Genomic DNA, 11,361 nt, shown 5'->3' with positions numbered 1-11,361 from the left:
AATATATATAAAATATGATATAAATGGATAAATTATATGTTTATTTTTTTAATAGGTTTTGATCATATCTATTATTTTTGATATAATGTCTAAAATCATTTATAACCTCTCCTCAACCACCCATAAATAAGATGATAATGCGCTTCAATGTACTTAAATCCACATTCTCTTGCATTAACAATAACACTCATACCAATCCAACTAAAATTTAATCAACTTATTTTATACCGTGACAATTTATTCTTTTAACGGATGTATGCTATGGGAAGGTGGCTATCACATGGAATTTGGCAACTAATATAAAGAGAGAGAAGTTTAGTGGACGTTTGATTCACGTGAAAAAAAAGCCAAGGGTATAATCGGCATGACACTAATAATTGATAGTGGCTGATGTAGACTTGTCCTAAGCTCACAATGTTTCCAGTTAAATCCATTAAATCTTACCCCTATGAATGGGTAAGGGTTAAAGATTTTTTATTCCAAATCAGTGGATCCTTCAATATTTTTGATATTGTTACGTTCGAGAATTTATTTTTATTTTATAGAGAACCATATGTTTAAGATTGTTTAAATAAGTAGTGAATTTAATAGAATTAGAAAAGGTAGATCATCTGTGGTACATGATCACTTATCAAAGATATGTAAACATTTGTGCTTGATAAAATTAACTTTGTTCTTGCGACATATAAGATACTTACGGATAACTGTCTCACCATTTGGGTTACTTGATTCCGCGACGCGTTCCCATTTTGTTTAACTCTCATCTTTATGTCATGAAAATCCTGTCCCCACATTCAGCATTAGGGCACTCTTTCCTCAACCTTCGGGTCTTTCTTGACTTGTCCACATTGTAGAAGATCAGTTTGACCTTCTTCTTCCTCGACTCGTCCTCTACCAGAGGATGAGGTGAAAGGTTGATTTCTTTTAGATGTTGTAGTCATCCAAGGTGCGGCCATCTTCGAGCTACTTATCGGTGAGGATGAGGTGTTGTCGGTCCGGCGCGATGCCTTCTTGTGCGTTTTGTGTTTTGCAGTTCGTTTGAATTTTGCATAAGAAGCCCATTAAGTCTTTTCTGGGACAAAGAAATGCTCAATCGAGTCTAATGTAAAAGGAAAATTGAAATACAAACATCCCCAAATTATGATCATCATCCTAAATTGATCTCCAAATTTTAGAATATTCTAATTACATCCTAAATTGTCAATGTTATATCAATCTTAAAATAGTTAATTAAACTATTAAATAACACATAAAATATTATGTGATATAATTTAAAACGAAATTTAAAAAAGAAAAACAAACTATTGTATCATAACTTTTAAGATTAGAAACTAACAATAAAATAAAACCGAAAAAGAAAGAGAGTTATTGATAATTTCTATAAAACTTCAAAAACCTCAAAATCAATATTTTACAACATCCATTTTTATAATACTCGTTTTTCTTTAAAATTTTCATGTCATATAAAATTTTTAACAGTTAAATTAAAAATTTAAAACAGGATGACCTTACTGATATAATATCAATAGTTTGAATATTTCAAGATGTACTTAGAATATTTTAAAGTTTAAAACCAATTTAGGGATCTATGGTGGAATTAACTCCTTCAATAATTTTGTTTTTCCGTTTTATGATGATAAAGTAGGCTTAGAATCAGGCAAAATTATATGGTGCAGTGGAATTTTATACTCTATATGCCAAACACACATCGTGTAAAAATATACAAAAATTAAATAGAAAAATGAGACATGCAACAAAAATTTTAAATTTATTTTTAACCGCTAGTAGAATTTCAGACACCCTTTAGAGTGTAATAAAAGAAAATTAAATATAAAAACAAAACATGTAATAGGTTTTTAACTCTATTGGTGTAGTTAAAAGATTCACTACCAACATACCAATTCAAAAAACAAATACTATTTCTTTTATAAGATAACCAAACAAAATAAAACTAAAATGTTTTTTCTTTTAACAAAAATGGATTTATTTATTTAATTTTCTGTTTGATTGATGAAATTAGATATAATCAAATATATAGGAATATTTATAAATTGCTCTTAAATAATTCTGACATATAAACCACCTGTAATATCATCAAGATTGGATGAAAAGATTTGTGTTTAATTGTCCATGATAAAAATTAAAAATCCACCCCCAAACAAAAATAATAATCAAATGAGGATATAAGTAAGAAGACATTATATATATATATATATATATATTAAGGAAAAGAAAGAAACAGCCTCACACATTATGTGTTTGATGGTGTTTCAGCAGCTGCTCCAGGCCGTGCATTTAACAGTGGTTGAAGAGCTTTAACAACGATGCTCATATTTGGCCGAAAATCAGCTTCGTATTGCACACACAATGCAGCAACAGCAGCCATCTGCAATTGAAACAATGAAAGAAATGCTTTAGGCAAAGATTTTTCGGTTCAACTCGCTGGCACAAATTAGAACAATGCTGGCAAAACAGACGTTAGTGCAGGTGATCAAGCATATTAATACCTTTGCAATGGCTTTGGGAGGATAATCGCCTCCTAGTCTTTGATCAATGCATTGCCTTACCTTGTCTTCACTAAGTTTTGGTGTAGCCTAATATAATTCAAAACTCATTAATCAGCCATGTCTGAAAAATTTAAGAATGGAATACAGGCTGAATTATAACAAACTATGTAGCAGAAAAATACCCATGTCACGAGACTTTGCTGACCGCGGGGTAAAGTATGATCAACAGGTTTTCTCCCAGTCAGAAGCTCCAGCAGAACAACACCAAAGCTGTATACATCACTCTTGACATTTAATTGCCCAGTCATTGCATATCTGTCAACCAAACGAACGAGAATAGTCAATATTCAGGGCTACATAGAATGATGACTTTACGATATTAAACTTTACAAAATTTGAGGTTCCAACAAGCAATTCATGATTGTTTTATAAATTATTATGAAGAGTGAAGAACTCCGAATTACATACTCAGGAGCATGATAACCGAAGGTTCCAAGTACACGAGTGGAATGAAGACGAGCTGCCATATCAGGAGCCTGATTAGATAAATCAAAGTCTGCAATCTTAGCAACATCGTCATCAAATATTAGCACATTGCTGGACTTAATGTCACGATGAATGATGTGAGGATCAGCCTTCTCATGTAAGTACTCAAGCCCTTTTGCAGCTCCTACAGCAATTTTTACTCTTTGTGCCCATGTCAAAACAGGACCTGGCTGAGATCCCTTAACACCTTTTCTCCCTGAATTGAAGGAATAAAAATAATGCGATAGTAACAGTAAGACATGTAAATATTACAAACCGGAGATTCCGTTCTCCATAGAGGAAGAAACTTTAACCTAAATTTTATAATAGCATCACAAAGAGATCCTGATTCGAGCATCATTACACTCCTCAACAGTTTTCAACTTCGTGTAACTGGAACAATGAATAAGTGTTATCACACATACCGTGGAGAATATCATGCAACGATCCATTAGATGCAAATTCATAAGCCAGAATACGGGAGCTCCCATCAACACAGTAACCAAGCAATTGAACAAAGTTTTCATGCTTCAACCTAGATGCCAGGGAAACCTGAAAATCGCGAATCAGTCGATATAAATCTTAAACTCCAAAATTACTATCGTCAAGATGCGGTGAATGCAATGAATAGCCATTAATCGAACCTGGGCTAAAAAATCATCATCAGGTTGCTTGCTGGCATCTAACTTTTTGATTGCTGCAGCCTGCCTACTTCTAAGAACTCCATAGTAGACTCTACCATATGAGCCTTCTCCAATCAAAGAATTTGCACCAAAATTATCTGTGACTTCTTTCAATTCATCTACCAGAATATCAGGGACTTCAATAGGCTGAACCTTCAAAGTTTGAGCACTCTTTGATGCAGTTTCAGATGAATGGTAAACTCCATCGCTTCCTGATTCGTCAACTTCAACCCATATTACACCAATAGATTCACTAAAGCTAACAGAAACCATAGCAATCCATAGCATGCAAAAGAAAATATTGGAATAACATGTAACAGTTACAAGTAGTAAAAAAAATTCGGTGGGAAAAAAAGAATAGCAAATGAATTTCCTGCTAATAAAAATTTGAAAATATATAAATAAAACAAGCAAAGAGATACAGGTTAAATTTTGACTGATTATGGGAACCAAAGGAGTTTATGCAATCACACCTATCATCTTTCATTCAACTAGTTCACGATATTGATAATGCAGAAATATCCAATGAAGTTCATGAAGATGCAATGTTATCAGCTTTGATGTGAATTTCAACCATTGGATTACCGATTACCTGCTGAAATTTTAACCATGTGTTGGCCTCCATTATCAGTGGTTTTGTGGATATTGTCCTCTTCACAACAGCCAAAACAACTCATGGTTCAATCCCTTGAGAATTGTTGCTAATTTCTAAAATCCAAACATAAAAATTCAAGGAAACATATATGAGTAAGTGCAAATGTTAAACAAAAATGTTAAATCAAAGAAATAGAATAGCTTAACCACCACCAAGTTTTACAAGCATTGCAGGCAAAGAAGTCACAAACCAATGCAGCAAAATGCATATAGGCAGAGCACATAGATTTGGTTAGATAGATGAATTAACTATGATAAAAGGCAGGTGTGAAAAGCATTCGGTTTCTCCACTATATGTTGGTTTGTGGTTCATATATTAAAGCACTGCAAATCTTTTCATCTTGTCTCAACTCTTACCATTTGTCTATGTGAGGAGTTTCTCTAGGCTTCTAAAACATAGAACACATTTTGCAATCCTAAACAGTCGACTCTAGAGCAGACTCTCAGTTCTTTTTCATAATTAGCATTTCCATTCAATCTGTTGGTCGAGGCATACGACCACCTTCCAGGATGAATTTGACATCAATTTCACAATACAAATTCAAGAGTTAAACCCTTCATTGGATCCTCCAAATGCAGCCGGGCATACAAAAATCCGAAGAAATCATAGATTATTCATGCTCACAAATGGCATACGCATGGAAACATATTGGAAATAAAGTTTGGTCCAGTTTTTAAGCCGCGATAACTGCTAATTCTAAAATGGCGTAAATCTACAGCTCACACATTTTTTACACCTAAAAGTTTCCAGCACAGTTCTTCATTTCCAAGAAGTTTAAAACAGAGCTACAATCACAAACTCTATTCAATAAACTCTTTCGAGTACAACCAAACACAATACTCCAAGTCAAATCTTCTTATCAATAAAAGTTCAACCGCTCCTCAAAATGAATCATAAGGTCAACTTCTCGGCAAGAATATTTCAACGCACAAAAAGCACAGTTAAACTCAAAATTCAACAAAACTTGATCATAATTTTCCAAAATCTAACGATTTCACGAATCCTCAACTTCAACTAGTTACATTAATCCGCATGCATGTTAATCAATACCTACTATCGAAATCAAAGAAGAACAGATAAAGAAAATAAAAAAAAAATGAGTTAAAGATATCATACAGTATAAAATGTTATGTCTCCTAAAATTTGGTCGCCGACTGTCGGTATTACTTGAGCAGGAGATCCGAAACGACGACGCCGGCGAAAGGTGCGCACGTTAAGAGAATCGAGTGGTGCGTAGGATAAAAGGGAAAACAGGAGTCTTAATGACTTAATTGACAGAGTTCTTAGAATGCATTATTACATGATTTTTTTTAATGAACGTTGTATTTTTATGGGTAAATTGCACCAAATATCTCAAACTATAATCCAAATTCAAATTGGTCTCTAAACTCCAAAATATTTAATTGAGTCCTTAAATTATTAATTTAGATGTTAAATACTAACTTGGATTTGACTTGGACTATATTTAAAACATGCAAATAAAGTTTAAGATGATTTTGAACCTATTGCATGAGCAACTTAGATCCAACTTGGTAAAGAAAAATAGTTCTTGTAAAATTTAACGACACAGTCTATTTTTAATATTTAGTTCTAAACTACCCATGTAACACGTATATACATTTTTAAAATCTGATATTCATGATCTACATTAAATTTGAACCGATATTTAACATCAAAATTGAAAGAAAATTATTGATGAAAAGACCTTGCTCATATGGTCAGTGGCGGAGCCAAGGGGGCAGGCAGGCCCCGACCCCTCTTAAAATGAAATTTTTTTTATCTAGACCCTTTATAATTTATAAAATTTTAAATTAATAATGGTAAAATTACACTTTCTCCCTAAAAATAATAAAAATTTGATTTAATCTTTTAAAAATTATAATGATATAGTCTATTAAAATGGTGAAATTATATTTTTACTATTGTAAAAATATATAATTTAATTCCGGCCCTCCAAAAAAATTTTTCTGGCTCCGCCCTGCCACTGCATATGGTAATATATTTTTAATAGTAGAACTTGATTAAATTTAGACCGTGTTAAAAACATTGATCATAATTGGGGGACGTATAGCAAAATTGACCCTTGTATTGAAAACAAAATGGAAAATAGTGATTTTCGCCCTATGTTTCGGAGATTTAAATTCCAACTTTCAATAAATTCGAGCAAATTCAATGTCGTGTTGACTAAAGTGTACCTATATTCCGAATCTCTCCTAAGTTCCACAATAATTCGGCTTGAAACATAGGGCTAGAAAGGTAAATCCCTAGAACTTTTATTTTTAGTACAAAGTGGTACCCTAAGGCCTAAACTGCACTCAAAAGATATAAACAAAAGAAGCTTTCCCAAAAATAAAAAAGAGAAAAAGATTAACAGAAGGAGAAAAAAATAAATTGAAAAAAACAACTTAAAAGCAGCAGTGCAGAGCGAAACAAAGAAAAAGAATCAAAGCCAAATCTTCTTAGATGCTATCCTGAGCCTGACTGCTTTCTTTTTTCTTTCTATCGTGCGCCACACATGGGAGGAGATGTAACCGGAGCAATTACCTCTGCCGCCATGGCTGCCGCGTCATACGGTGGAGGTGCGGCGGAACCTCAGTACGTTTCGGCGAAGACGTCGGTATGGTGGGACATAGAGAACTGCCACGTCCCTAAAAACTGTGACCCTCACGCGATCGCGCAGAACATTAGTTCAGCGCTGGCTAAGATGAACTACTGTGGGCCCGTTTCCATCTCCGCCTACGGCGACACTAATCGGATCCCTTCTTCTGTGCAGCAGGCGCTTTCGAGCACTGGCATCGCACTTAATCATGTTCCCGCGGGTAACCTAATCAAAATCTCTAACTCTTGTGTATCTTAATCATAATAGTAGATCAAGATTGAATCGTTGTTTCTTATTGACTGAATTGTGCAATGATTGAGAGGCGTTACTGTAATCTTATAAAAATTTAGGTTTCTTTCTAATAATATTGAAAATTGGCTTACTATGCTGATACTCTGATCTAGGCTTTTAACTTGTTATCTTGATCTTGAAACTAAGGGCTAATATGTTTTGGTAAAAAGGTTGTTGACTAGTTGAGGTTTATACTTGAACAGGTGTGAAAGATGCGAGTGATAAAAAGATTCTAGTTGATATGTTGTTTTGGGCGGTAGATAATCCTGCTCCTGCGAATTATCTGTTGATTTCTGGTGATAGAGATTTTTCTAATGCGCTTCATCAGTTACGAATGAGGAGATATAATATTCTTTTGGCGCAGCCTATGAAGGCATCCGCACCCCTCGTTGCTGCGGCCAAGAGTGTATGGCTTTGGATGAGTCTTTCGGCTGGTGGTCCGCCTCTGTCGAGTGGTGAGTCAACTAAACTCGCTAATGGTCAGAATAGTTTTAACTCTGAAATGTCATATAATCCAATTCCTGAAATGGTTCAGTATAGTCAACCGATGATTTCTAGTTCTGAAAATGTTACCTTGGGGCAAAATGTATCTAATGCTGGAAGGAATGGTGATAACAAATACAAAGGGAAATATATAAGGAAAACCACAAATCAGCCAAGCATCTCAAGGGCCTCTAGTGCGCCAACAACTGCCATTCAAGAAAATATGAACAATGGTTATTCTTACCAGCCAGAGTATGCACAGACAAAGACATTTAAGAAAGCACCACACGAGTTTTTTGGTAGCAATGAGCCAGCTGTTTCTGCAAGCAAGTTTACTCCAAACCTTTTTCCTAGCAATCCTGACCCTTCAGGGAGTAACAATAGTAATTTCATGGGCGTTCCTCAGAATCCTCCTCCTCCTTCAATGAGGCCAATTAATCTTCCTCTGCGACCAGCTTTTGCACAAGATAAATTGCTACCCCCGAATTCACAAAATCATGGTTTCCGCCCAATACCTCCTAGAGTGGAGGGGCCTAGATTTCCGGCCCTATTCTCAAATATGCCTGATGTTGGCAAGTTAAATATCTCTGAACACTCCACTTATCCTCAAAATTCTAATAATTTTCCTCATCAAATTGGAGAAAAGTTTAAAACAAGCTCTGTCGAGTCAATGCCTAATCAAACTGGCCTAAATGCACCACAAAGAAGCCATTTCCACACTGGTCAAGCAAGTCAGCATGATACTTACAGTAACAGGTATCCACGAGGTCCTGAATTTCCGCCCCCATCATCCTCAGCAATTTCTAGTTCTAGCAATGGCGTTTGGGGAGCTGAAGGACGTTCACCACCTTCTGAATATGTGCAAGGTCTTATTGGTGTTATCTTACTTGCATTAAACACACTCAAAAATGAAAAAATTATGCCTACTGAAGCCAACATTACTGATTGCATTCGTTTTGGAGATCCAAAACACCGCAATACTAATGTAAGGAAGGCTTTGGATAGTGCCATTGAGCAGCATATGGTATTGAAGCAAAGTTTAGGAGCAGTGCAGTTGTATGTTGGTAGAAATGAGAAACTGTGGAAGTGTATCAATCCTATTGGGGGGAATCCTAATCAATACCCAAAGACAACGTGGGATGGAATACAAAAGTTCTTGTCATCCCCTGCCGGACGGTCAGCAATGACGGCTTCTCAGTGCAGGTAATGATGCTTGATCTACTCGTCACTGTCTTTCACCTGTTTCCCTTTCCTAGTTGTTGCTAGGTTTTACTGGGGTATTCCCTTAGCTATAGTTATTTACATTACAGATATGAAGCGGCTTTGGCTTTAAGAAAAGGATGCTTGGAAGAATTTGCACTAGGAGATGTTCTCCAAATCTTGAATATGATAATTGCCATGAAGAAATGGATTATACATCATCAGTCAGGATGGCAGCCAATTACAGTAACCCTTCCAGAGGCTAGAACAGAAATAGGCACTGAAACTGCTGCTTGACCTTGTCAAGAGTGGTTTTGGTACTCAAAAGTGATCCAATGGTGGAGGAAGATCATAAGTGTGTTTAGGGAATTGGGAGTAAGAAACAAGGGTCGCTTTGGGAAAAAAAAAGGAAATACAATCCTCAAGTATCAAGAAAAGTAAGGGCAGACGTGATTTTGGGATAACTACAAAAGTAAGGATGGGTTTCTTTTTGTTATGTTATGTTTTTCTTTTCCTTATTTTTCCTTTTTAGTATTGGCTGGGAGACTAAAATTGCAGAGCTGCAGAAGGGGAAAAAGATTTAAGATAAGTCTGGAATTAGACTAGTAATTTTCAGGATTAGGAGCAGGGTTAAGTAACAAGTTTGTTCTCTGCAATCTTGAGCCTGAAGATTTTTGGTAGCTGTGCTTATTTGGGTTTGGTAAATTACAAGCAATCCCTAATACGTTTGGTTGTTGCTGGTATTACTTAATTAGCTATATGCTAAAAGGCTTTCTTCTCTCCAGCACAATATGCTTAGAATTTTACTGCTTGGTATGGTGTCTTTTTGTTTCAGCAGTTGATTCCATCATACTCTTATGAAAATCCTTTGAAGATATACCGAGGCTTCCAGATCTTGTTGGAGAGATTCTTGGTCAGTTGCAGCATAACTGCGCATAATATCGATAGATATGATAAAAAGCAAAAAGGTGAAGATTGACATTATTGGTCAAGGATTGGAAATCTAGACTCAGCATGGAAGTATGATCATGGAGCCTTATTCCTGGCAATACAATGTAAGTACTCTAAACATTTACGGGCAATGAACTGCATGGCGTTAACTATCGATTATTGAACCTTGTGTTGTTTACTATGGAAATGACTGTACCTCTTAATGCCATTTAAGTACATACTTGAAAATATTTTATATTGAAGTTAAACTTGGCTTTAGTAACTATTTGCATTTGGGGAGATACTGATGTTTGATCATGTAATTTCTTGGTCAAATCTAGCTAATTCGTTTTTGCCTCCGATGATCGGAATTACCTTTGTGGGAGATTTTGTTATTACTTGAGCTAGATTCTTAGGTCCTTGGAATGTTGTGTAGGGGTAAGCAAAACTCGATTCGATTCGAAAAAATCGAAAAAAAATTCAAATTTTGAGTTAAACGAATCGAGTTATTCGAATCAACTCGAAATTTTTTTTTTGAATTTCGAGTTCGAATCGAGTTGAGTTTTCGAATTCGAATAACTCGAATAATTCGAATATCAAATTATAATATTTTACATTTTTATCCTAAATTTTCAAACCTTTTTATTTTTCCCTCAAAACTTTTACCCCTTCCCACTTCCCTCAAAACTTTTGCTCCCCTCCCCTCCCAACCCTCAATCTAACCAAAATCTATTTCCCACCAAAATTTTACTCTCCCATTTACCTTTTCTCAAAATTTTACTCCCAAAAACTCTCAAAACTTTTTATTTTTCTCCAAAATTTTTACTTCCTCCCACTTTTCCTCTAAAACTTTTATTCTCTTCCCATCTCACCTCCCTTCTACCCCAAACCCTCCTCCCTCCAATTTTTTTTTTAATATTTGCCCTCCAAAATTTTACTCCCCTATTTACTTTTTCCCTCAAACTTTTTATTTTTCCCCTAAATTTTTACTTCTCACTCTCAAAAAAAAAAATCAAAATTATCCAAAAAAAATCACTAAGCATAAATAGTAATAATTATATTATTAAATTAAATTTCACATTTTATATTATTTATATTATTGAATTGTTTAGTCATATTGAATATTTATATTAAAATTGATTATGCCATAAAATATTCATGTTAAAATTTTATATTGGTATCAATTTCACATTTTATTTTTAAAATAATTTTATTAAAAAATTATATTTTTACATTTAATATATTTTTAATTTTAAAATACATAGTGACAAGAATTTAAAGATAATTGAAACAACTAAGCAAGCAAAGAAGCTAACCAGTATATAAAAAATTAATAAATAAATTATGAGGTGATGAAAGTTAATAAAAAAATTGATTAAGGTGGTCAAATTTTATTACAATGGGTGACACTGGTTACAAGGACCCAAAATTATTTTTTAAAATTTAACTCGAACAAATATATTCGATTCGATTTGAATTTCATTTCAC

The 11,361-nt window shown here is 34.4% G+C and overlaps 2 protein-coding genes across 6 annotated transcripts; one reads left to right on the top strand and one right to left on the bottom strand.

Moving 5' to 3' along the window:
* Nucleotides 1-563: 563 nt before the first annotated feature.
* LOC105764018 (pto-interacting protein 1) lies at nt 564-5,650 on the bottom strand. Of its 4 annotated transcripts, none has more exons than XM_012582459.2 (9): nt 5,487-5,650; nt 4,308-4,423; nt 3,677-3,939; nt 3,458-3,584; nt 2,976-3,249; nt 2,690-2,822; nt 2,508-2,594; nt 2,251-2,386; nt 564-1,072 (listed from the first exon to the last, which is right to left on the bottom strand). In XM_012582459.2, exons 2-8 carry the CDS (start codon nt 4,390-4,392, stop codon nt 2,252-2,254), a joined length of 1,104 nt encoding a protein of 367 aa, XP_012437913.1. In that variant the 5' UTR covers nt 4,393-4,423; nt 5,487-5,650; the 3' UTR covers nt 564-1,072; nt 2,251. The 4 variants fall into 4 exon arrangements, with proteins under 4 accessions (XP_012437913.1, XP_052481797.1, XP_052481798.1 ...); XM_052625837.1 differs by having other exon boundaries at nt 564-1,067; XM_052625838.1 differs by having other exon boundaries at nt 564-1,007.
* A 1,037-nt stretch (nt 5,651-6,687) lies between these two features.
* Nucleotides 6,688-10,156, top strand: LOC105764017 (uncharacterized). Of its 2 annotated transcripts, XR_008191936.1 has the most exons (4): nt 6,688-7,189; nt 7,464-8,946; nt 9,054-9,415; nt 9,782-10,156. XR_008191936.1 is itself a non-coding variant. In XM_012582458.2 (3 exons), exons 1-3 carry the CDS (start codon nt 6,886-6,888, stop codon nt 9,238-9,240), a joined length of 1,974 nt encoding a protein of 657 aa, XP_012437912.1. In that variant the 5' UTR covers nt 6,688-6,885; the 3' UTR covers nt 9,241-10,156. The 2 variants fall into 2 exon arrangements, 1 of the variants encoding a protein (XP_012437912.1); XM_012582458.2 differs by having other exon boundaries at nt 9,054-10,156.
* The last annotated feature ends 1,205 nt before the right edge of the window (nt 10,157-11,361 follow it).

The sequence above is a fragment of the Gossypium raimondii genome, chromosome 12 (assembly GCF_025698545.1).
Source record: "Gossypium raimondii isolate GPD5lz chromosome 12, ASM2569854v1, whole genome shotgun sequence".
NCBI classification, from domain to species: domain Eukaryota; kingdom Viridiplantae; phylum Streptophyta; class Magnoliopsida; order Malvales; family Malvaceae; genus Gossypium; species Gossypium raimondii.
This window is presented reverse-complemented; position numbering and strand designations above follow the sequence as displayed.

What these genes read in the sequence shown, in the direction of transcription:
- LOC105764018 (XM_012582459.2), bottom strand. Translation starts at nt 4,392, where the DNA reads ATGAGTTGTTTTGGCTGTTGTGAAGAGGACAATATCCACAAAACCACT. An exon ending in CATGGTTAAAATTTCAGCAG is followed by an intron (nt 3,940 to 4,307) that starts GTAATCGGTAAT and finishes TATGGGTTGAAG; the next exon opens with TTGACGAATCAGGAAGCGAT. An exon ending in TTCGGTTATCATGCTCCTGA is followed by an intron (nt 2,823 to 2,975) that starts GTATGTAATTCG and finishes TTTGGTTGACAG; the next exon opens with ATATGCAATGACTGGGCAAT.
- LOC105764017 (XM_012582458.2), top strand. Translation starts at nt 6,886, where the DNA reads ATGGGAGGAGATGTAACCGGAGCAATTACCTCTGCCGCCATGGCTGCC. An exon ending in ACTTAATCATGTTCCCGCGG is followed by an intron (nt 7,190 to 7,463) that starts GTAACCTAATCA and finishes ATACTTGAACAG; the next exon opens with GTGTGAAAGATGCGAGTGAT. An exon ending in ATGACGGCTTCTCAGTGCAG is followed by an intron (nt 8,947 to 9,053) that starts GTAATGATGCTT and finishes TTTACATTACAG; the next exon opens with ATATGAAGCGGCTTTGGCTT.